This window comes from Anser cygnoides, chromosome 1 (assembly GCF_040182565.1).
Source record: "Anser cygnoides isolate HZ-2024a breed goose chromosome 1, Taihu_goose_T2T_genome, whole genome shotgun sequence".
NCBI lineage: Eukaryota > Metazoa > Chordata > Aves > Anseriformes > Anatidae > Anser > Anser cygnoides.
The window spans coordinates 183,207,799-183,233,470 of NC_089873.1; the positions used below are offsets into that span (position 1 = coordinate 183,207,799).

Genomic DNA, 25,672 nt, shown 5'->3' on the forward strand with positions numbered 1-25,672 from the left:
CCATCACCCCAAACGTCCTCCTTTCCTCTTTCTCCCTCACGTTTTATCGCTGAGCATGCCGCCATGTGCTGTGGGACATCCCCTTGGCCAGTTTGGGCCACCTGTCCGGGCTGTGTCCCCTCCTGGTGCCCCCCAGGCTCCCTGCGGGCAGGGCACCACGAGGGGCAGAACCGTCATTTCCCTCACTTCTTCGCGGTGAGGGTGACGGAGCACTGGGACAGGCTGCCCAGGGAGGTTGTGGAGTCTCCTTCTCTGGAGATATTCAAGGCCCATCTGGACGCCTCCCTGGGCAGCCTGCTCTGGGGAACCTGCTTTGGCAGGGGGGTTGGACCCGGTGAGCTCTCGAGGTCCCTTCCAACCCCTACAACTCTGTGATTCTGCGAACCGTCCTGGCTCCATGTGAGCCCTGCTTTGCTGCAACCTTACATCGGTGGGTTATCAGCAGTGTTTTCATCACGAATCCCAAACACAGCATTGTGGAAGCATCTATGAAGGAAATTAGCTTTGTCCTAGCCATAACTAGGACATGGTTCCTCTGCTTGCTGTTGCACAGCTCAACTTCTGTGTCTTTCTGAGTGCGGTCCCTCATGTTGCCAGCAGAATGTCATCTGACGACACCAAGCACCAGCACCAAAGGAGAAGCGGGTGGAAATGGCCCAGGTGAAAGACACCTACGAGCCCACGCAGTGACACATCTGGGACACCCTGTCAGCCTGTCGGGGCCATGAGGGGAAGCGCCTGCCAGCGCCTGCCAGCCCTGTTCTCTCAGGGGGAGGGTTGGGCTGGCAGCAGGGCTCTGTGAGGAGGCCAGCAGGGATCCGCCGCAGGCTGTCCCACACGGAGGGAACCACCCTGACCCATGGGGGGACACCATCAGCGGGAGGGGACCAGCCTATGGGGCGAGGAGAAGCAGGAGCTTCTGGGACAGGCCCGTCCTCGTCCTCCTGGCGCCGGCAGAGCCTCCCCTGCAGGCTCCGGGCCTCAGGCCGGGGATGGGGCTTCGCCCCCCGGGGCTGCCGGGAGCGGGACTCGAACCCGCGGCCCCAGCGCCGCCACGCCCGAAGGCGCGGGGATGTGCCGAGAGCCGCTCCCTGCCCACGTGACCCGCGGCTCCCGCCCCCTCCGCCCAACCCCGCTCTCCTCTTCCCACCCCCCCCCACCGCGCCGCCGAGCGCGGGCTCCGCAGCGCGCATGCTCGGCGCTCCGCCTGGGCCCGCCCACTTCCGCGAGCCTCCCCCCCCTCCCCCCTCCCCCGCGCGGAAGCGGCCGCTGGTGCGGGCCGGCCTGCGAGCCCCCCGCGGTAAGTACCACCGGGCAGCCGCGCGGGGGGGGGGCGGACAGGGGCGCCTCCACGCCCTGCGGGTGGGGGGTGCCCGGCGGAGCTCCCCCCCCACAGGGCGGCAGTGGGCGAGCCCGGCCTCCCTGAGGGGAGCGCGGGGCCGAGAGGGGCTGGGGGCGGCCCCTCCCCCCCCCCCCCGGGGGTCCCTGAGGGGCTCGGGGCTGGGCGGGGCGGGGGGGAGGGGGCGGTGTCTGTGCCCCTGGTGTCGGGGTGTCAGCCCCTCGGCAGCCATGAGGGGAAATGGAACCTTAAATAACCCCCTGCCACCAGTGTCACCCACTGAGCCACGTCCCTAAGCACCACGTCCAGCCTCTCCTTGAACACCCCCAGGGACGGTGACTCCACCACCTCCCTGGGCAACCCGTCCCAGTGCCTGACTGCTCTTTCTGAGAAGAAATGTCTCCTCATTTCCAACCTGAACCTCCCCTGGCACAACTTGAGGCCATTCCCTCTAGTCCTGTCACTGGTTACCTGTGAGAAGAGGCCGACCCCCAGCTCCCCACACCTTCCTTTCAGGTAGCTGCAGAGAGCAATGAGGTCTCTCTCCCCTGAGCCTCCTCCAGACCAAACACCCCCAGCTCCCTCAGCCGCTCCTCACAGGACTTTTGTCCCAGGCCCTTCACCAGCTTCGTAGCCATTCTACCACAGCAGATCGTGCTTTATTTAAACACTGGAGAATCTCCATCCTTCTGGGAACTCCCAGTTCCCAGAACGTTCTGGAAACGTTCCCAGTTCCTCTTCAGGGTGTGGGTGACGGTCTCCAGTGCTGGTGGTCCCCAGCATCTTGGAAAGGGTGAGAGCTGAGGGCTGGTGAGGAACCTTCCTGTCATCCCCATCACTGGGATTGGTGTGTTGACATGGCTACCTTTCAAAGAAAACACCTTTTTCATGACTTAGATCTATGTATCAAATAAAAGGTGGAGGGGAAGATGGATTTCGTTGGTTTTGTTCTAAAATCCTTGTAAAGGACAGATGTCTTTATGCTGCTAACATCTGGGGGGAGAGCAGAGCTCTTGAGCCCAGCTAATATATGAGCAGTACTGCGTCTTTCCCCACAAACTGCAAAGGTTGGAAGCCATGAGTCTGGGGTACTTTCCATCTTTCTCTCTGCTTCAGCAAACAAACTCCTTCAGTATGCTGAGAGGAGAGCAGAACAGCAGCTAGGGCACCAGGTTCTGGCAGCACGCTGGAAGTCAGGGAGTTTGTGTTCTCCTCACCCTGCTACAGAGATGTTGGGTGGTCTTTATTGCCTCTGGTTCTTTCTGTGTAATGTGAGTTTGTGTACCTGCAAGGATGCTTTCAGAATTGCTTCTGGAGAGGAAATGCTTAAACAAATGAGTAACGTTTCAGCAAGGTGCACTTGGCAGTTGCACAATCACCTTTTCTCATCCCCTTTTACTTTCTGTTTCATTTACTGCTTTCTTCCAGTTTGCCGTTGTTGCAAAACTAATAGGGTGTGTTGCTAGGAAATGGCAGAGGGATCAGAGAAGCATCCTGAGACAGGTGGCTGTTTCCTTCCCGTGACTGCTTCCCCTCAACCTTCTGTTTTACAGCTCTATCCCCTCCTTCATTAGTGGAGGGCAGTCGAAGAGCCTGTGGCTCTTACAGACGAATTAGATGCCTTACTTTGTGTGAAAGCGAAAGCCGCTTGTCAAAAGTTGCAGAAGGACTCTGAGTCATTTGACTATAAAATAAAGGCTGAGAAAATCCAGCACTAATAAGTGGAAGACGATGCGTGTGTCAGGTCAACAGTCGTAACACTGCCCTCTGTACTGTCTGTCAGCTACCGTGTAGAAAAGAGGTCTGAGGTCTACAATGCGTTGTTCTATGGAAGTGACAGGTCCATGCTCAGAAGCAGTCCTGTATGTGAAATACTAATAATTGTTCAGAAAAAAATGAATACAGAGAGCTCCTCTTGAGCTACTGCAGGAGTAGAAAAGAGACTGCAAAGTGATGAAAGTGATCAAAGATGTGGAACAGCTTCTGTACAAGGAATAACTAAATAGTTTCAGATTCCTCAACTTGAAAAAGAGGCAGCACAAGAAAGAATAGCAGATTTGTGATATCATGGGTGTTACTAGAGGAGCTGAGTGAGGAACAATGATTTCTTGCCCCTTCACTCATATATCTGGGGTGTCAAAAAGTGAGTGGTTGTTCAGGCAAAACGTAATTAAACTGAAACTGGAACCACGCCCTTAGCCTTTCCTTCCTTACTTAGGAGCAGCCAGCTGGATCCACAGCCCCATTTACCTTGCATCCTATTCCTGATGGTAGTCAGTAGCAGAAACCTAGGGAAGAGCACAGGGACAAAGCAAAAGTGCAGTTGGTGGCAGGATACTGGGCTGAATGGGGCACCGGATGCAGGCTGGCTGCTCTTGCAGTGAGGAATGGCTGAGAGCTGTCCCTCTGTTGCTTCAGGGGTCTGGCAAAGGCCCTGGAGTAACCCAGGGGTTGACCTTGACCAACGGTCCTTGGTTATCTTTCAGCACCAAGATTTCTCCGCAGAGCCTGGAAGAGCATCAGGGGCTGCAGGCTCCAGCTTCAGCACCTTCCTCACCAGCTTCCCAGGGACAGATCCTCCGACTAGGCCTGAGCAGGGCCTATGTATGCATCAAGTCCAGGTACTGACCTGCTGCACAGAACTCTGCCCTGCTTGGGGGGCCAACCATTCAAACCCTGGCTTACCCCTCTCTAATTCTAATATTTCTATACATTTCCACTTGTTTCTGTTGCATTTATTTAATGCCTAAGCTTTGAGACTGATGTTATGATGCTTACTGTATAGATCGGGTAGTGGAAATCGGTCCCTACCCCACCTTGCTTGCAAGATATAGAAGGATGTGGGGAAAAACAGATGTGTGTAGAGGCAAAGTAGCTTGCCTGAGATTAAGTAAAGTTTCTGTGGCAGAGCCAGGAGAAAAAAATGCACTTACACTCTGGTGTTCTTCTCACTTGAGACTGTCCCCTCCATTTTATGGAAGGGAGGTGGAACCAACGAAGACAGAAGTTGACTGTTGAAAGCCACAGAAATATGTGCAAGATTTGCTGGGCTGTGAGATTTCCTGCCTGTTTGGTACTTGAGCCTTACTGCTTGTCTGTCACTAGAGTAATTTAACACCAGATCTTATTTCTTAAAAGTAAACACAGACTTTTCTTACTCTTATCCTACAGGCTTTTGGGCGGTCAGAGGTGACGTCTCTGGCGTTTGGAGTATCGCACCTAGCGGGAGTGGGAAATTGAAGATTTCTGCAGTGGACTTGCACAGAAACCACAGACAAAGTAAAACTTCTGCTATTAATGTGTGGAGTGATGCCCTAAATTCCTTGGGGGGGGTGGGGGAGGGTTAAAGGCTTTTTCAGAAAGATTTAGACTGTTCAGTGAAAGAAGTAGGTTGCCTTTAACTTCTTGTGGCTGCTGGGAAAAAGAAAAGAGAGGCTGTGTGAAGAAGGACGATTAAAACTTGAGTGGTTATGGCCAGGAAAGGAGGATAGATGTCCAGGGAGTGGGTTCCAGGATGTAGAGAAGATGGCGTTTCTCATGTCAGCGCTCTACTTCATTGAGAGAGTGTTAAAGTCTCCTGTGTTCGGCTCTCTCTTTTCTCCTATTTGCATTTGTAAGCCTCTTCACATTGCTTTGCTGCATCCTTTTTGCACTAAGGAATTGGTGTTTCTTCCTTGTTTTTTGTCAACTCCCAGAAGGCACCGGAGGAGTTTGGGGAAAGCCGTTTTGTCTCCTTGACTTGCAGACCGACGTGTGGCAGAGTTAGCTGAAGGCAGGCACTGCTACGAACAGCCAGCATCCTCCAAATAAAAGGGGTTTAATGTTGAGGGCATGACTTGCTGGCCTGCTCTTGGGGCTGTTGTTGGAGCATATATTTGATGAACAAGCTCGACAATTCTTTTGTTAGCTCTGTGCCTTCTGCCATGACTTGTTAGTGACTTTCCTAGGGCAAACAAACCTTTTTTCCCCATTGCTCTAACTGCTGGGAGCCTGTTTCCCACCCCCTGTTGTCCCAAGAGCAGGCTTTGCACGTTCTGTTTGCTGAAGGCAAAGAACCAGGCTTCAGGGGGTGCAGGTGAAGGAGCAGTTAGAGGGCAAGAGCTCATGAGCTCTGCTTTCCTCTGCTCATCCTGCCTGGCATAAGACAATTGTGTCAGTTGCTTTGTGTTTTCTCCCAGTCTTCCTGCTCTAGGTGCTTTCCAGATAATGGCGAAGATGGTGAGAAGAACGTGTGCGTTCTGTTCAGAAGGGGAGGCTGGCTCTATAATGTACATTGCCGAACAGCAAAACATTGCAGCTCATCAGGATTGTTTGGTGAGTGGTTTTTTTGGTTGGTCAGTACGTAAGGGAAATGGAGAAGCACGAAAGTGGGAGTCTCCACTGCCTGTTGATTTTTTTTTTTTTAACTTTACAATGACTTTTGTCTCTCCTTTTTTGTTTCGGTTGAAACAGGAAATAGTCTTCAAGTTCACGGTATTCTGCAGATTGACTGCAGAAAGTTTGGCTTCAAAAATAACAATAAAAATAGGTACGTTGTTAGCCGAGAGGTGGCAATGGAAATAACGCTAGATTTGTGGTAAGGTGCACAAAATTTGTGGAAGTGGAACGCTTTTCATTGCCGCCTCACTCCTCACATATTTGCACAAACAGCCCGAAGTGGCTGTTGCGTGTTTCCTGATGGGAATCCAGACCTACAGGTCTGGTTCACACTGGAATGAGGCCCAGTCACTTTCATGAAACAGGCACAAACTTGCTTATCTTCACAGATTTCTCTTTCTCTGTCAGTGTCACTAAATACCCAGCAAACCGAATTACTGGGGGAGAGCGGAATTGCCATGATGCAGATGGGTGGCATCTTGCACGTGCTTAATGTCTGTAGGAAACTAAGCTAAAAAATGACCTAGCAGAAAAATGTTTTTTATTAGGGCTGTAAATGTTGGTTAAACATTGGAACTCTTGTTGGTTTGGTTTGGTTTGCTTTTTTAACCCAACAACTTTACTATTTTGTCTGCTTTAGGAAGAGCGCCCTGTTTGGCTTCTTCCAGCCAGCTATCACCTTCTGAGCAGGCAGACTGTGGTTACCAGCCGACATAAGGGCGGCTCGCTTTTGGTTGAAATTAGCTTTACAAAATAATTGCAAAAACAGTTGCAGATAACTTCCACTTCCTCGCTTACTGTCATGGTTCAGTGCTTCCATGGGAATTAAAGTGGCATGAATGTGCAAGTGTGCATTTTTGTGGGTTTCCCCCAGGTTTTGGACTGTACCAAAATTTTATTTATGGAGAAATGTTGCATCCAACTGTAAGCCTGAGCAGCTGGGAAGATAAAAGTTGCTCAAGGTGTGGAGGTTTGTCAGCCAAGCAGCTGCTGCTCCTTACTCTGGGCAGCCTGAAGCTTTCTTCGTTCACACTTCTTACTAATTCACCTTCTCACCTTGTCATCTTTTCTTGGTTCATCTTCAGGTTAAGTGAAATCCACGTGCAAGAACAGATGTACCCTCCCTTTCTTTTCTCTGGAATATATTGATGACCAGGTCTCTTTATTAATTCTTAACATCGTCTCTTTGTCTCTAGTTATTTTCCTCGGGATTTGTGGAATCTGAAGAGTATAACCCAGATAATCTGGACATAAGGTTTGATGTGGAATCAGTATTGAACGAACTCAAGAGAGGAAAGCGTCTGGTAAGGCAGTTTCTTCTGGAATCTGCACTTAGTCCTGTCTCATAGCATGCACCCTGCCACCCTTCAGTACCGAGTTGTCTGGTCAGTTTTGTGTTTGGAAAAAAAAATGCAGAAAAATACTTGATCCTGCTGATCTACTAAGATCAGGGAAGTTACAGATTTAGAGTTACAAACATTGATTGGACATTATACTTATTGAAGTTTAGTTCTTTTTTTTTGTTGTTGCTAATTGGATTTTTTTTCTGGCCCTTTTTTCCTAAGATAAAAGAGTAAGAAGAGACTTTCCGAAGAGACTAAGCTAGTGCCAGAAACAAAATGATGCAATTTGTAAGTGTAAAGGGGAACACCTTCTTTTTTTAGCAGAAGGAAGGTTATTTGTGTGAGGTTTTCTTGTTGGTTTTGTACTCGGCTCCCCTTCCCCCTTCCCACTGGATGGAACTCTTCTCTTTATGAAGTTAGTCTAGGGAACGTTTTACAGTCGCGGAAACAAGCAGTCGTGGAAGGCCACGTCCACCCTTGCCAAAAAGAAGGTGGGGACCCAAACTGAGCTTCCGAAAAAGCTCGTAGCCGTCCAGGTGCCAAAGCTTCACACCACCTTTGGGCAGCTGCAGAGATAGCAACTGCATGAGATGCGAGCAGGCGGAAGACCTGCTCAGTGTGGTAGGTGAGCTACGAGAAGAGGTGGAAAAACTGAGGGGCATCTGGGATTCAGAGAGGGAAATAGAGTGGTGGTGCCAAGCTCTGGCCTCTGTGAAACATTAACAGGCACTACAAATTTCCCAACAAGAAGGGAATGCAGTATCCATCCCCCAGCAGACATGAGGCAGAAGCTGAAAGGATGTGAATAAACGGAAACAAGTCCTGCTCAAGGTGGCAGAAGAAATCCACCTTCACCCATCTCACCCTGTCGGGTAGCCCTGAGCAACACTACAGGCCACAGGATCAGGAAGACGAAGTGGATGGGACCTTCTACAGGCAGCTGCAAGTTGTCTCAAGTTCGCAGGCCCTGGTTGTTACGGGGGACTTGAACCACCCTGCTATTTGCTGGGGAGACAACACAGCTCAGAACAAACGGTCCAGGAGGTTACTGCAGAACATTGCGGATAACTGCTTGAAGCAGGAGGTAGGTGAGCCAACAAGGAGAGGGGCGCTGCTGGTCCTGGTACTAACAGAGATGGTCTAGTTGGAAATGGGAAGGTTGAGGGCCGCCTCGGCTGCAGTGACCATGAGATGTTGGAGTTCAAGACCCTGCGAGGAGGAAGTAGGGCAAAAAGTAGGATTGCAACCCTGGATTTCAAGAGAGCCAACTGTGATCTCTTCAGGGACCTAACTGGAGGAATCCCCTGGGACGGGGCCCAGGGGAGTTGGCTCAAGCACAACTTCCTCCAAGCTCAGGATCGGCACGTCCCTACGAAAAAGAAGTTGAGCAAGGGGGGCAGGAGACCTGCATGGCTGGGTAAGGAGCTCTTGGGAAAACTTAAACTGAAGAAGGAAGTGTACATGTTGTGGAAGAAGGGACAGACCGCTTGGGTGGAATACAGGAACGTTGTCAGAGAATGCAGGGATGCAATGAGGAAGGCCAAGGCCTGGTTAGAGTTAAATTTAGCGTGAGACATTAAGGACAACAAGAAGGGCTTCTTCAAATACAGCAGCAGCAAAAGGAAGACAAGGAAAATGCGAGTGCGCTGCTAAATGAGAAGGGTGACAGCAGATACAGAGAAGCTGGAGATACTGAATACCTTCTTTGCTTCAGTCTTCACTGCTAAGGCTGGCCCCCATGCACTGCTGAGCACAGAAATGAGAGAAAACTTGGAGAGAAGACTTTCCCCATGTTGAAGAGGATTGGGCTAGAGGTTATTTAGGCGAGTTAGACACCCACAAATCTGTTGGCCTGGATGGGATGTACCCAAGGGTGCTGAGGGAGCAGACAGGTGTTACTGCTAAGCCGCTCTCTGTCATCTTGGAAAGGTCTTGGAGAACAGGAGAGGTGCCTGAGGGCTGGAAGAAAGCCATCAACCCAGTCTTCAAGAAGGGCAGGAAGGAAGACCCAGGAAACTACAGGCCAGTCAGCCTCACCTCCACCTCTGGAAAGATGGTGGAGCAGCTCATCCTTGAGGCCATCATTAAGCACGTGGAGGAAAAGAAGGTGATCAGGAACAATTAACATGGATTCATTTATAGGAAGTCGTGTTTAACCAACCTGATAGATTTCTATGATGAAATGACTGGCTGGATGGATGAGGGGAGAGCAGTGGATGTGGTCTGCCTTGACTTCAGCAAGGCTTTCGACACTGTCATCCTCCTGGGCAAGCTCCAGAAGTGTGGGATCCATGAGTGGACAGTGGGGCGGATCGAGAACTGGCTGGATGGCAGAGCTCAGAGGGTTGTGCTCAACGGTGCCGAGTCTAGTTGGAGGCCTGTGGCTAGTGGTGTCCCCCAGGGGTCAGTACTGGGGCCAGTGCTGTTCAACTTAACTCATCAGCGACCTGGATGAAGGGACAGAGCGCACCCTCAGCAAGTTTGTGGATGATACAAAGCTTGGTGGAGTGGCTGACACAGCAGAGGGCTGTGCGGCCATTCGGAGGGACCTGGAGAGCTGGGCTGAGAGAAACCTCGTGAGGTTCAACAAGGGCAAGTGCAGGGTCCTGCACCTGGGGATGAACAACCCCAGGCACCAGTACAGGCTGGGGCTGACCTGCTGGAGAGATCTGCAGAGAGGGACCTGGGGGTTGTGGTGGGCAGCAGGCTGACCATGGGCCAGCAGTGTGCCCTGGTGGCCAAGAAGGCCAACGGTGTCCTGGGCTGGGCTGCGTCAAGAGGAGCGTGGCCAGCAGGTCGAGGGAGGTGATCCTCCCCCTCTACTCTGCCCTGGTCAGGCCTCACCTGGAGTGTTGTATCCAGTTCTGGGCTCCCCAGTACAAGAGGGACATGGAGCTACTGGAGAGAGTAGAGCCACGAAGCCGATTAAGGGATTGGAGCATCTGTCCTATGAGGAAAGACTAATGAAGCTAGGCCTGTTTAGCCTAGAGAAGAGGAGACCGAGAGGGGATCTTATCAACTTCTACAAATACCTGAGGGGACAATGTGAAGAGGATGGGGCGAAACTCTTCTCAGCAGTGGACAGTGATAGGACAAGGGGTAATGGTTATAAATTGGGCCACAGGAGGTTTCATCGCCATATGAGGAAGAACTTCTTTACGGTGAGGGTGACAGAGCACTGGGACAGGCTGCCCAGGGAGGTTGTGGAGTCTCCTTCTCTGGAGATAATCAAAACCCACCTGGATGCCATCCTGTGTAATGTGTTCTAGGTGACTCTGCTTGAGCAGGGGCGTTGGACCTGATGAGCTCTGGAGGTCCCTTCCAACCTCAGCCATTCTGCGATTCTGTGAACATAAATATAAGCACCCATTCCAATGAGTATTGAAATAACTTGTTCAGATTTGGGATAAGGGATGAAAGTGGCTAAGTTCCCTCACATGGCTCTTTTTGTCCTGCTTAATTTGTGAAATGATGCAGTTGAGGTAAAATAGCAGAAAGGTGACTGAAATGATGGACGAGGTAGGAGTTTGCTGCTGTGAACCTGCCTGATGCCTTCCACAGAGAAGGCTTACAATGAAATATTTGATTTTCCTACAGAAGGTAGCACTTGTTTTGTAAGTCGGGATTTTTTTTCAGTAGCTATGTGTGATGCTTACCTGCTAACCATCGTTTTATTGTAGATGTGCAACTTCTGTCGCAAGAAAGGAGCCACTGTGGGATGCGAGGAGAGAGCCTGTCGCAGAAGTTACCACTACTTCTGTGCGCTCTGCGATGACGCAGCGATAGAAACAGATGAAGTAAACGGAGTCTACCGGTATTTAACCAAGTCTTTTCTAACTAATTATTCTCAAGGTTTTGGTGTTACTGTCAGGAAGAGAGACTTAAATTGTCAATTTTTTAACTCCTTATTTTTAAAAAGGAAATATGTTCTCTTCAAGTGTTGCTCCATCTATGGTTAGTGTTTGATGCCCTCTTTTTACAAGCAATGCTTTCCTTTATCACAGCAGTGGAAAGGAATCTATTCAGGGACTGAGCTGAAAGATAACTAGACCTAAACTGAGGAAGCCTGTCTTTACTGGCTACCTAGCTAGTCTTCAAGGACAAAGATTTTTATTAAAGTTCAAACTAATGATTCAAATTCTCAATTTCTCTTGCCTCAGACCAGGCTGTCGTGCTTCTGGATCTGTTCATGTTAGACAAATGCTAGTAACTTTCCATCCATGTGCTAGCAGAGAAGTCTGTATTCCCATCCAGGATCTTCTTACATTTCAAGTACGTTGCTAGCATTAACATCATTAAACAGATTTTAAGTAAATTTTCTGTCCTGGTCATGCTAGCCCTAGTGTCTGCTGCCCTCGGACTGCTTACATTGCAGATAGCAGACGGAAAAAGTTGTTCAGAGGAAGGAATGATAATCTGCAGAGGAAAGGGGTAGAGAAACTAGGACTCCAAAAGGAACGAGGAAGTTAGAGTAAAGGTCTGAGGCCCGTAGACACAACCCAGACACAACCCAGAACACTCCCTTCTGGGTAAGGCCAAAGAGGTCACAAGCTACGTTAGTCTTAGATTAATGTGGTAGACTGTCTAGTAATAGCACAAGGTGGGCCCTTTTGTACCCAAAGCAGTTGCAGTCCTGGCTGCTTTGGTAGGGCTCTCACTCCAAAATAAACAGATCTTTCTGTAAGGATGTAGGGCCAGCTATGTAGGAAGAAGAAGATATGTTCAGTTAGTGTTTGTAGAGTTCCCTGGAGCCTGCAAAGCTCCTGACGGAGTGTAGATGGAAAGGTAGGAGCTTCTGTGATCGCAGAATAAATGACTCATTGTAGTGCTTTAGGAACGACACCTTGGGATTAAGAAGAGTGAATATCATCGAGATGAGAAATGAATGGGATTGCCAGCAGGCTGTATGCAGACTGCTGAAGTGGTAGCTGAATATATGGTTTCACTTGGTGTTTTTCTGAGCTGGTGATACTGGAGACTAGGTGGAGGGACCCTGAACTTAAAAATGCCTTGGGTTAAGTCATTGTGTGAGGCTAGTTGCTTGTCCTGTATTGGGAGCAAAACTATAGCAAACCTGCATGAAAAAGGACTGGATGAGAGAAGGGTGGTGAGGCAAGTCTCAGGAACTTGAATCCAAAGCCTTTTGCACTGTATCAGCAGCATGAATGAAGCAGAAAATTTGTAGCTAACATGAAATTATTGGAGAGCAGAAGAACGAGACTTAAAAAACAGTGGCCATGGATTGACAGCCTCCCTGCTGTTTTTCATGGTGAAATACAAAATATAAAATATAGTGAAAAGTGTATCAGAAAGAAAGAATTCCTTCAGTAGGAGGAGAGCTGGTGTTTTTAAATTCTGAATTGCTGTCATTGAGATCATGAGCAGTGGTTATCAGAGCAAACAGCAGAAAAAAAAAGAGAAAGGAACAGTGCTTTGCAAAAGGCAAGTAATAGCACAGTGGGGAAAGGAAGCAAGCATCGTTTCTAGTGCCATCTTCCAAAAATGATGGTAGGGAAATTAGAAATTCAGGTATGTAAATAATGTGCCACCAGTATGTAGTTTTCTGACTGAATTCTTAACCATGTATAAATCTTTTTTTGTGCATCAAAATTAATTTCATGCAAAAAAAGCTGGCTTGTCAAGGAAACAGCCTACTTTTCTAAGCTCAGCACTTCTATTTTTTTAACAAGAAATGACAATAATCACACAATGGCCTACTAAATGCGGTTCCCTTTTAAAATTGTTTCTAAACACTTGAGCTTTAGTCTTGGCAAATGGAGATTTGTAATGAAGAGATCAGCTAAACCCCACTCTTGACAAGGCAATTTTGTTTAAAAAGTGATTTGGGATCCTTCTCTAAGAAAGGTATCTTAGAGAAGCTGGTTTATGTTCTCTACACATTACAGTATCCAGAAGATAAGGAGGATTTCCAGCCGTATTTGCTGCATTTTATTTCTCCCAAGGAATTTGCATTGCTCTCCTAAAAATGGAGAAAGTCTTCCCATCTCATGTATTTCTAAATTATTTAAGGGATGAAGGGATCAGGCAGATTGAAGCTACTGGACCTCAAACAGGCGTGCCCTACTTCCACGGGATTTGGGGACCAAGTTTTGGGGACCTGATCAGCACTGGGCAATGGAAAGGGAGGGGCAGAGATCTCCAAACAAGTAAATGGTCTTGTATGTGGCAGCACACTACTGTGTGGCGACGCCAGCGTGTTATGAAGGGTTTATAAATCCAAGCTGACTGGCAAACAAGTTTGGGACCTGCCCCAACTGGGATAGGGCGAGGGGGCAGAGCAGCAGGAGCTACGACCAAGCAATATCAGTACTCGGGGATTTCATCCTGACAGCATTAAAACAAGTTACTGAATGAGATTAGAATACCCCAGGTCAAACGCTGTCCCAGTGTTTGGCAGCCACACCAGCCAAAATGCACCTGATGTGATTTACACCGTCCAAACACGGTGGGGCGATTGAACACTGAAGCTTTGAGCTGTCAGTTCTGAGCCTGCTGAGGCTCCAAAAGTAAAACCAGAAGCTCGTGCATGTATGAGACTTCACAGCAGGTGCTCTCCCAAGTGGGTAATGCTGAACAACCGTCCTGAGAGTTTTTTAGAACGTCTTTCAATTTACATTTAATGAATAGAGGGGAAGATATTTGTTGAAATCAGTCAGCGTTACTCTGTTTACGTATTTATTAATACTTTTTCTCTTTTTCTTAAAACCGAACTTAAATTTTAGAGTGTTCTGCCCAAAACATGACCCAGGCAATAGGACCAATCACTATGGTGAGTTTCTTTAATGGCTTCCTTGATTTTTATCTGTTTTAAAAGTTTTTATCCTACAGTTGATAACTAATTTGAACAAAACAAATGTTATTCCGCCTTTACATTGAGCGGTGGATTTCGAATCTTAAGGAGGGGTTTGGTTGAAATCCAGGGGTACGGACAGCAAGCAAGAAGGGTTTTTGAATTAGGAAATGTTTGTGTTTGATCATCCCCAAATCCCCTTCAAAACTGACACGGAGCTGATCCTTCGTGGAGTTATTCTGTAGGTAGACCCAAGCAGCTCTTAAAAACGAGTGTGAAACAGGGGGGGCTCGTGCTAGTGAGGGATGCACGAGCTTGCAGATGATTAGCAAAGCGAGGGCTGTTATAGGAGTGCTCACCCTGGGATTTGTGCCTGCAGTTGCATTAAAATGTTCACACTTGCATCTTCTGTACCCACTGCGGTACTTCGAAAACACGGCCTTTCATTCTGAAGGATCCCAAAGCGCTTTTTAAGCGTAACCAAAGGGTTATACGCTCCCTGTTTAAGGATCGCTCCCTCTGCTGCAGAAATGCAGTTTGTGTAATTTGGCAGCTTGCTGACTGAGGCGGCTGGGAGTCTCACCGAATTGACCGCATGGGTTCAGATCACCGAGTTAGCCAAATGCAGGTGCTCGAAATGGAGTGGGTCCTAGAGCAGCCTTTGCTTCCAAGTTGAGTTTAACTCAGCCAGCTGAGCAGTAACACTAACTCTGGCTGATTGTTTCGGCGGTCTGGCTCCATCCTAACACCACCCAAGGGCCAACTGGGGTGGTTATCATCATCGCCTCTTACCCAGGACCGACCTTGTAGACCACCTCCTTCATAAGGAGGACTTAAACCTTCCATGGTTGAAGATCTCAGTGTCTTTGAGTTCTGCATGCGTGCACCACGTATGGGAAGTTCCCTGAGAAGAGTTTATGCCTGATGGAGGTCTGCCAGAGGCACTAAATGCGGAGACCCTTTGTTTAAGAGGGGTAAGTGGATTTTTCTGGCAGCTCTGCCTCCTCAGTGAGCTCCTCCCGTCTCTGTCCGAGAGAGCAGCTGGGTAAATGACGCTTGGTTCCACAACAACCCCGACGTCTCCTGCCTCTGAGCAGCTCTCAGATGCACGCGTGGTGCACAGAGGAGCCAGGCTGAGCAGGAGTATGCTGCTGTTGCCTTGGCTGCAGCCCCAGGTGCTCTCTGACCCGTTCCTGGCCCACCTGTTTGCAGCTAAAATAGGTTGGGATAGAGGCACTGTGGCTCCACGGCAGAGTTCAGACTTTCAGGATCTAACTCAAGTGAAGTAGCTCCGCCGTTCCCCCCGGGGCAGGCTGAGCCAAGACTGGACTGTGTGGGAACAGGAGTTGGTATAAGAGGGCTGCCTCTCCGGGCACGTTTTCCCTGGTAGCCTGGAGAAAGCTACGAGACACATCCCCTTGTTCTCAATACGTCCACCAGCGGCTCCTTGCTCGCTCCAAAATAGGCCACCCGGCTTTATTTTGGATGGTGTGGTAGCCTATGATTTCCTTTCGGGCCATGAAAATAGCAAATGTAAAGCACTGTCTCCCTCGCCCCCACAAAAAGAAAAAAAAAAGGACTTGTTCTGACAGCCTTTTCTGTACCTGCAGTAACATTCCATTCTTAAGGTGATTTCTAAGGAGGAATAAACTTACTGTGCATTACCCGAGGCATGGAGAGGGGCATGTAACCCCACCGCATTTAAAACCCTCTGGGTTTTGGTGGGTAGTTTTACTCCTCTCCAGCTTTCTCTGCCCCCTGGCATGTGCTCCTTGCCAGTTTTCCTTCTCTGCTTGTGGTGCTGCAGCTATTTTCAGCAGCTGCCAGTTACGGCGTTGGAAAGAGCCGGCTGCGTGCTGATAGAGGACAGAATGAAAGCAGAGATCTTCATACAGCGTCAATAAGAGCGCTTTGTAGCTTAAATAATAAAAGCTCACAAGTACAATTGCTTCCTATTAGGAGCTCCTGAGGTTATCTAGGAGGTAGATGTAGCAAAGAAAAATTAATGCCACTCGTATGTCTTTGGGACACCTAAAATAACTCTTGTGGAGCCTTAGTTCTGAGAGTGTATTAACATAAACAAGGATTGATGGGGAACAAACATCATCTTTCATAAATTTGTCACGTTTTGCCTTAAGTTCTTACCGTGTAGGGGTGGTGCTGCTGCCAGGGAGGGTCAGCTCCCTCTGCCGCAGCCAAAAATCTTACGTTATAATCTGGGTTTTGCTTTATAACGGGTTTAAAAGGCAGTGATATCCTAATGCTGCAGTGATTTGCACTTCCTAATGATTCAGGCTTGTACTCTTGCATGCAAATAAGGTGGATTCCACTGAAATATCAGGTATTTGGGAAAGCTGAGATGTATTCCTGTCTGGCTACCCAAAGCGCCTGACTTCTGTAGCTTGCTGGGGAAGGAGAGAACTTGAGCTGTATGAAATTGTCGGCGTAAGGTTGACGTGTAGTTACCTTGCTGTCTCTTGGTTTCTAGATGCAGCTAATAAGAGGAAAAGACATGCACTGAAGTCTTCCACCATCACGGAACAAATGGTAATTCTGGATTTCGGTAGCTCTAAAACAGAAACCCACATCTGCCAAAACAAAGGGCTTCAGTGAAGTATTTTTGGCAGTGCGTTAAGAAGGAGGCTTTCTCACAGAAACGACGACTTTTCCTTTGCAGCTGCCTTGTTTTGATCTTGTCATTTTGTCAGAACAAAGCCACTTGCAATTCAGAGCTGCTTCTGGCAGAGCCAACGCTGCCCTCAGGCAGCGTGGCACGAGTGTGATGGGAACTTCTGAACCAGGCTGACTCAGCGGCTGTGATCTTGAAATGCTGGAAAAAAAGAGCTTTCCTTTGGCGTTCCTTTTCCTTGGAAGCACTGAGGCCCTCAGATTTGCTTAGGGCTTTTTATGTTTTCTGTGAAGACAGCTTTTGATAAGTCACTTGGCCTTGTTAAACTAGCACTTGTTCTCATGGTAGGCACCGCAGATTTTCATTGTAGCTCGGGCAGGTCCCACTCCGTGGGTGAAGATGGCCTTCCCAGGGGCTTGGGAGCATGCCTCTGGCTGTAAGGGGAGTTGTTTTAGGGGCTGTTGTTAGGAAATCTGGAAATACAACTTAGTTTTTGGGGATTCTCTTGGCTCCACTGAACTATGCATGCGAACTCCCAATGACTGATGGGGGTCAGGATTTCTCCTTCCTAGAGGAATTGGCTTCCGGGTCACTAGATCAGAGGGAGGTCATGTGAGAGGACATGGATGATCTCTGCAGCTTTCAAGTGGCATTTTTACCAGTAGGTTATTTGTCCCCAAGAATTTCTCAGCTGTAAATCCGCTCAGGTTCCCGGCGGTGTAACTGAGATCCATTTGACCCACCACCGCTGGTAACGTGCTGTTTCTGCTGCTCCAGCGTTAGTGGTTTTGGAAATCAGTCCAAGCAAATAAAGAAGCTGGGGGGTTCCGTGTATGTTTGGGCACTGCAGGATAAACTGCTTGCCAGTGTCCAGGTGGTGCAGCTCTTACACTGGTGGAGCTTTGTAGTAGAGATAAGAATCACTTGTGGTACTGAGGTGTGATCTGGAACAGCAGAGAATGACTGCGTCCTGTCCAAAGGAAGAGAAAAATATTCCTCCTCTCCTCTCAGATCATTTTTAGTATTACATCTGGCCTGGAGAATTAGGTGTCACTTATGCTGGGAGTTAGCAGCAGCCATCAGTTAACATCTGTGCTATCTGAATACATTGTGCAAGTGCAGTAATAGTAATTGGGCAGGGTAAATGGGCTTTTCGTAGCAGATTTTGCTGTGAAATGATTTTTGCTTCTCCTTTTAAAAACTTGAATGTCTGGAGAGGACTATTGTTAAGTGTGGGGGGAAGCTGACTTTATTCACAGAAATATGGGCTGGTTTTTCTCTCTCTGCTAATGCGGAGTTAAGACACTGAAAATAGAGCAGGAAATGTCCCTACGATGTAAAAATACATTGTTTTGATTTTCTTACAGAGCACAGAAGAAACAGCAGAAGAAAACAGATTACGAATATTAAAAAGAAAAAACAGCAGGCATAAAGGTGGGACTGACTTTACGGAAGAGCTGCGTGATACCGTGACCTGTTGTGTCGATGTTCGGCGCTTGGAGGTGTTAGGAAGCAGCGCTGTTGAAAATGTGCCTTTTATTATTTGCCCGAAACAAATGACCCCGTGTTCTGGCAAGGGAGCACGAGCCTGGTTTGCAGAACGACCGTGCGGGTTTTAATTGCACAGCAGGGTGTTCTGTGCACCTTGAACAAGAGCGTTCTGGCTCCCCGGGCAGGAACCAGGCTTTCTAAATGCTGCTGCAGTTACTGCTGCCCCTGCGTGCTATTTTATGTTACCTTTGAATCCCAGGTGTACGCGGGTTGGTTGACAAAACGTGTAAGGGCGAAATCGACTGCTCGAACCATCCTTCAGCTCCGCAGTTTGCGTTACCCCGAAGTCCTGCTGTAATTGCTGGTCAAAGTTACGCTGCTGCTGCTCAGAAGTTTAGAAAACTTTAAAAACATTGTTTTTGATGGAGGCTGGCAGACTTCTCTGAGCAGTCTGGGAGCTTTTTCCCTTTGAATAGCCCACTGAATTCCCACAGTGGTCCACAGGGACTCCTTACTGAAACCTGTCGCTGAGCTGCTGTTCCGAGATGAAGAAAAAATAACTACCTATTTCCTTAGCAGTAAAAATCTGACAAAGCAGGACCATAAAATGGACTGTAACAGGGTTACATCAATAAATGAGGTTAATGCCTGGATCACTCGCAGTAAACGTAACCTCAGTTCTCTTACCAAGTCTGGTATTGGTTCACTTCTTGCGCTGTTTTCTGTCCTTTAGCCTGCTCAGTCCACGGTGTGGTCCAGAGGATTTGAAGAAAAAAAAGCAAAGCAAATCATCTGTTTTCCTACACCGGGGGTTATTAGGTGGCTTTAGGAATGACACATGTGGAGTTGGGGAGGCATTCATTTTTTGATGAACAAAGCCAAATCTAGAGTGTATGTGAATTTATAGCCAGCACGATGCTTGTGTTCACCTGAGCACAGTGCTGTTCCCACTGCAGAGGGCTGAGCAGGTAGCTGGAGGAGCCAGACACCTGTATATTTGTTACCAGAAGGGAGACTTGAACCAAAGTTTTAGTTTCTGAAGTGAGTGGGTGAAGCCCACGCAGCTGTGCTCAGGACCTCTCGTGTCTAAGAGCGCGTGTGTTCTGTTTTACCAGTCCGAATAGACTTCCTCAGGAAATGCAAGCAAGCCGGGCTGCTGGATGACATCTTTGAAGAGATGCTGGACACGCTTCACTTGGCGCAGGAAAAGCTGATGGATGACAACACTTCGGAAACAGGTACAGGGCTTTCTGCAGCCACCTTTTAGCCATTGGCATGAACGCAGGCCTCTACTCCCTCACTCTGAAGAGGGGAGCGGTTACGAAGAGAACAGGAAGGTTTTATTTGGATTGTAAGGCCGTGTTGCTCTTACGGAAGGACCATCTGCCTGTCTAAATCTGCACTCTTTTGAGGGAAAAATCCTTGAGTATGAATGTTTCAATGCTTTGGATGATTACTTAAAACTTCAATGTCAAATGTTAGCGTGTATTTGTTTCTTTGGTGAGTGCATTGTATGAAACACTTTGTTCTTGGAGGATTCCCCACTAGTATTACTTTGTTCTCAAAACATTTTTTTTTAAAGAAAAAAACAAACAAACCTTCCTCTCCCATTGTCCTCCCAGCTTTACAAAGTTACGAACAATGCTTTTGGATAAGTAATGCTATTTTTTGCAAATAACTGAAGCACGTGCACGGAAGGTGAAATGTCACACCCGGCCAAATCTCCGTCATGAGCAGCTCGTGTGTCGCGGTGCTAGGGGCAGTAGTGAAGTCCAGGACACCTTAGGGTTTCAAAGGACTTCACCGTTAAGCAAACCTCTTAATGCTCATGCAAACTCTGTAGGCTTCCAGTGAAGTGAAACACAAAATGCCCCAATTAGGAAATGGAGGCATAAATCTGGGATGGCAGTGAACGTAAAACACTGATAGCCATGTCTCATGAAAACAGTTGTACAGAATTAGAAGTGTCTTTGTGTGTCTTTGTTATCTTAAAACCTTGAGCAATTGCTGTAATTAATTACTGTTTTGTGCTACACTTAATGTTGGGCAGGGTGTGAACTCAAGTGTTCTGTAAAGCTTTACTCTGATATTCTCTCTTCTTCCAGAGTATGAAGAGACAGTAATGTCACTCTTTGACTGTGGACTGTTTGAAAATATACTGACAAATATTCATTCAGGTACGTGAAATAAGCTGTCAGAACAGCAGCACTTGGTATGGTTTTTGGCATTGATGTTATTCTGAGGATTTTGGTAAAGTCACAGAACCATAGAATGTCCCAAAGTGGAAGGGACCTGATGCACCCCAGGGTACGGCTGGCCCTCCTGGCTGCCAGGGCACGCTGCTGGCTCGTGTTCAGCTTGCTGTGACCACAACCCCAGATCGCTTTCTGTGGAAGTGCATTAACAGGATTTCCCCTCATGAACCCGTGTCAGCTATGACCAATGACTGTGTTGTCATTCAAGTCGTTTTCATCAACTCCCAGAATGATCTTCACAATTCTAAATGATCATAAAATGACCGTTTACAGTGACAATCCCATGGAACTTCTCAGCATCCTCTAAGTAAGTGAATAAAAGCTGTTGCTACCTGAACGACCAGCAGCACGGCGTGCCTAATGTGGCTGTCAGCCGTGAGGCCAGCTGGAACCGTGTCCCAGCTCCACAGCTCCAGAGGACCGCAGGGCCTCAGCCCCAGAGGAGCCTCCCTCCTGCAGGGTGCGCTGGTGCTTGTTCCTGCAGTTATTTCCCCCCCTGCGTGTGGAAGGCTTGCTGAAGGCAGCTTCCCTTTCTTACAGCTGTGCAGCTTTCCGACGAGTGCTGTTGGGACTGGCTGCTCTGTTCCAGTTAAGGGCATCGAACACTACAGACAGAGCTTCCCTGGAACTGATGGCAATTTTAATAGGTTTTGGAAAGGGAGGTGACAATGCTCAAAGAATGCAGTGAAAACGTGCAAGAGCAGTCACTTGGGAGCACCAGAGCGGAAGGAAACTCTAGGGCATGAACTCAAGTCTCAGCTGCTTAAGCAGCATTACAACTTTTTAGCTGTAATGTTCCAACTAAACCTAGGTGGGTCTCTTACACCTTTTTGACAGGGATAAAAGCAGGAGTTAGAACAAGGTTGATAACCGTTAGGAGAGGGAAGTGGGAACAAGTCAGCTAACCTAAGTTCAAGTGCTTGAAGCTGGTGTTTGCTGTTCCCCCCCATTTCCCCTTTGCTTGCCTGCGGAAGGCCAGGCTCCTCCCTCGAGTCTCCGGTTCTTGCTTTTGAATTCCTCTTCTGGAGTGCGAGTGCCTGGCGTTTGTGGAGTTATCTCAACACAGGTTCTGGCAGTGCCTCATCTGAGGGGAACTAATACGTCGCTGCTCGTAATCCCTCATGTGACACGACCTTAGGTCACACTTGCTTCTTTCACAGCTGCGTTGATTATTTCATCCTTTTCTCAGCTCACAGGAGAAATTCTGGTACTGGCATCTAGGTACGCAGCCCTGTGATTGTGCTGTGTGGAAGCTGTCCCCTCTCCAACTCCCTGCTACTTCAGCAGCTCAGTTCTTCCTGAACACACTTATCTTTTCTGATACAATCAAGGCTATTTTAATTTCGAGGTCAATAATGAAAACACATCAAAGTTGGTTCCAAACCTTACCCAGGAGGAGCTCTTGTAACAAACCAGTCGAAAAGGACTGAGAACCGTTTTAGTTGCAAGACGCACTGTAGTGTTAGAAGGAAACCAGCTCTTCCTTCCATCCTTCTCCCCAGTCCGTATTCCAAGCTCTCGCTACTAAGTGTCTGTCACAGTGGATGAAGTCTGGGACTAAATACTGTAGGATTCCTACGGGTACTGTTTTCTTTGCTCTTTCCCTTGGAACTGATGACTTCTGGTCACCTGAAATGCTTTGCTTTTGATCCACTTTGTTGTTGTTGCTTTCTCCTCTACTTTGTTTTAAACCTGTTGTGCCGTACTTTCACTGATTGCTTCTTAGCACTTAAGGAATGGTGAGTGCAGTCTTTCCAGGTCCCTGCTGTTCCCCGTTTTACAGAAACATTCTCTCCCTTTAGTTTCTCTCTTCAGTGAGGTCAAAGGTCTCCAGTCTGTTGCCTGCCTTCTTGTGGAAGCGCCCCTGTATGCCATTCTCACCACTGATAGCGGTCATTCTCACCGATAGCTTTCTCTGGGCTATTTCTGTTTTTCCCATATCCCTTTGGGATTAGAGAACTGGAGCTGATGTCTCCCAGCTGTGGTTCGCCCATAAGTTGAACGCAGTAACACAGTGATCACGGTTGCTGTTTGTTTTTCTGGTAACTTACTCATTTGTATCCAACTATTCTCCAGGATATTTTTCTCCAGCTCCCACTTGTACATGCCCAACATTTTCTGCAGATTTGTGCCTGCTAGTTCATTTAACCTTGAGGACTTGACACCAAATAGACATGCCATAAAGGCTGCCCATGGCAAGCAATGGAGAGTGCTGTTTCACAGGATCACAGAATGGTTGGGGTTGGAAGGGACCTTAAAGCCCACCCAGTGCCACCCCCCTGCCATGGGCAGGGACACCTCCCACCAGACCAGGTTGCCCAAAGCCCCATCCAGCCTGGCCTTGAGCACCTCCAGGGATGGGACAGCCACAGCTTCTCTGGGCAGCCTGTGCCAGGGCCTCACCTCCCTCTGAGGGAAGAATTTCCTCCTAACATATAACCTAAATTTCCCCTCTTCTAGTTTAAAGCCATTTTCATTATGGTCCTCTCAACCACTACAAAACAATGTTACTGAACAAAGCAATTGCTTCAATTAAAACTCACCATTAATACTACAAGCTTCTAGCACCGAGCACGAAGTTACCCAGCGCTCACGGATTTCAGTGATTTAACATTAGGAAAGCAGAAGCAGTAAGGATAAGCTGACAGTCAGCCAGGTAGGGCTTTGCAAATAGGACGAAGCAGCTGGTTCATGCCATTGGTGCACTGGCAGTATTTTGCCAGAAGCAGCTGCATTAAATGCTCTTAAATCATGTTTTTTTGGGAGAAACTAGCCGTTGTCTTCAGTTGTCCAAAGCATGTCTTTTTAAGCTTAAAATTTGGTTGACTAAAATCCATTCGGGTTCTAAATTTGCTTTATGTAATTCAGGGAAGTTAATTTAAAACTTGTAGCTACCTTTGAGATACAGTAAGATGGAAAACAAAGTATGCAACGCTGTGCTTTAGCCTGCGTTTTCTTTTGCCACAGGTTCTTTAACTTGTCTCCCCCTGGGTTAATGAAGAGACAAAGGCACGGAGTGTGAAGCTGAGGCTTCTGAAGGGCAGTGGCTTCACTGTAGACTAAACTAAGTAGTGGAAGCCTCTGCAATCTCAGTGTTAATGCATTATGTAAATTACTATAAATTAATAGTTGCGTATAAAAATAAAATAAAAACATTTGTCCCTTTCTTTTCCATAATAGGGACAGAGGAAAAAATCCAGGAACTTTTGGAAAGCAGGAAAAGACTGGACCACCAGATTGAGCTACTGCAGGATTTAAAAGAAGTCGTCCTTCCCCCCCAGGAGACTGCTGCCAGTACATCCAGTACAGTGTCTGACTAACCCCCGAGTCTGTCTGTAACGGTGTCAATATTCAGAATTTTCTAACGATAGAAAACATAGAGCACGTCGGGTCAGTGTGTAAGTGATTTCCTTTCCTCCCCGAAGTTTGGGACACAAGCAAAGACTGGGTGTTTTACTCATTTTTTTAATACCTCACTGTTGCAATAACTTTAAGTTGTCCCTTTCTTTAAATTTTATTGTGGATAAATGAGTGATATACACCAAATTTAGCTCTTAAAGCTGAAGAGAACCCCTTCCCCCAGGACTTTTTTTTCCCTCAAAGACAAGGGTGTGTCAGCTGCCAGAGAACACTCTTCAGTCACTTTACTTGCAGCAGGCCTCTCCTGTCTGTGGGAGGTGGCTGCATCACTGTCTGCATAGAGACGGTGTTGTTCTAAGGACCACAGTGCTGCTTTGGCTTTCCAAAGAAGATAAATTAGCAGAAGTTGCACTCAAAGAAGCCTTCTGAATTATAAACAGGAGTTTTTTTTAATTGAGCATACATTAAGCAGTCAATGAGGAATTAGAGCTGCTGTAATGACAAGGGTAAAAGGGTGTTTGCAAGCAAGCCAGCAAGGGCTGGCTATCACGCTCCAATCAAAATGTAAACTGATTTCAATCAAAGGACTGTCTCTTCCTTTCTCCATTAAGGAAGGATGTAACTTCTATGTATTTTGGCTGAAAAGCTACTATATTAAAATTATTTGAATACAGAAAAGCATTGTTTAGCTACAAAAGGGTAACTTAATAAAACATTTTTAAGAAAGCTGTGTCTTTAGTAATGCTCCGTGGCCCCACTGTTGCATAGGATAGGGCCTGGGAGGCGATAAGCTGCTGCACCACTGTTTTTAACTGCACCTTGTCCCGCAGGCTGCTGTGTTACCAGCCACCACCCTGCAGGTACAGTTGTTTTCGCAGCAGTTAGTACAAACCCGAGATGAGCTGGTATGAAGTTGGAGATTGGTAAGTAGCGTAACAGAAGTGATAAGGGCTGACTGTCAAGCCATAAGCCCTTGGGGTAGAAGCAGGCTGCCACACTCCCACCCCCGTGAAGTAAATACTGGTCTTTTTACTTGCGTGAACATTTTGGGCCAAAATAGTTTATTAGCTAAGCCAAGGACCCAAGATCCATTCACACCTGTTTTACCTAGAAAATGTTCACTTAGATGTCTTCAATGTATTGACATGGAGCAAGGATTTATCCGTTATTAGGAAACCAAGATGCAAATTCACTAATATGGGAAGGAAGTAAAAGCTCATGTGACTTAGACCAATTCTTTTTCCCTTCATACTGCAGCAATCTGAATTACTCACAAGGACATTTGCATACTTTGCTGTTCCCCCTGCCCCCCCTTCACCATCTAGACCTTTAGCCTAGTGCTTGCAGTCCACAACAAGTTGTTTATTTAAAACAATTTCTGACACATGTGGAAGCATTTCTTCACGTGCTCCTAGGCTGAGCTCTTACTGTCATGCGGTAGGAGATCCCTGGCCTCTATCGGCACTGCAGAACTCTAGGCTCTGCAAAACTGAGCCAAGTTTCAGCCCAAGAAGCAGATCTGTGGTTAGTCTCATCCTGATCTTCACATTTGAAGTTCCAGGTTCTCTGTTCTACCCTACATTTGGGGGAAGATGTGACACCTTTAAAGAACAGTAAGAATAGCAGGTATGTCTATGTAGGCACTGTAAGGTTACGGTCTCAGCATTTCACATACGGACTTAGCGTAAAGCAATCAGATACAGACTGTAACTCCCTGGGGACTACACTAGTGCCTACAAATAACTGCTGCAATTTGAAATTGTGATTACAGCTATTTGTCAAGCACAGTCAGATCAGTAAAAATCAGTAACAGGTGGTAGTAGGAGGACTGGGGTAAAAGCAGAGGACTGGCAAGGAGGAAAGGATCAGAAACAATGCTTCAGAGTTGGCAAGGTAATGAAAGTAATCTGCTGTTTACTCTTTGCATTTTAACTTGGGGTCTGGGGTCATTCCTGGTACTTGCCTGTGCTGACTCACACGCATGGTCTGGGAGGACTGGGGTGTTTTTATTCAAATCAACATATGTGCTGTACATAACACAAAAACTCAATTTTCTTCAAAGAAGTT

The 25,672-nt window shown here is 47.5% G+C and overlaps 1 protein-coding gene across 1 annotated transcript; it reads left to right on the forward strand.

Moving 5' to 3' along the window:
• Positions 1-1,148: 1,148 nt before the first annotated feature.
• Positions 1,149-24,331, forward strand: PHF11 (PHD finger protein 11). Its single transcript, XM_066989047.1, has 12 exons — positions 1,149-1,300; positions 3,826-3,960; positions 4,511-4,618; positions 5,518-5,653; positions 6,913-7,020; positions 10,740-10,873; positions 13,803-13,849; positions 16,359-16,417; positions 17,867-17,933; positions 19,106-19,228; positions 20,096-20,167; positions 23,426-24,331. The coding sequence occupies exons 4-12, from the start codon at positions 5,546-5,548 to the stop codon at positions 23,563-23,565; spliced, it is 858 nt and encodes a 285-aa protein (XP_066845148.1). The 5' UTR covers positions 1,149-1,300; positions 3,826-3,960; positions 4,511-4,618; positions 5,518-5,545; the 3' UTR covers positions 23,566-24,331.
• The last annotated feature ends 1,341 nt before the right edge of the window (positions 24,332-25,672 follow it).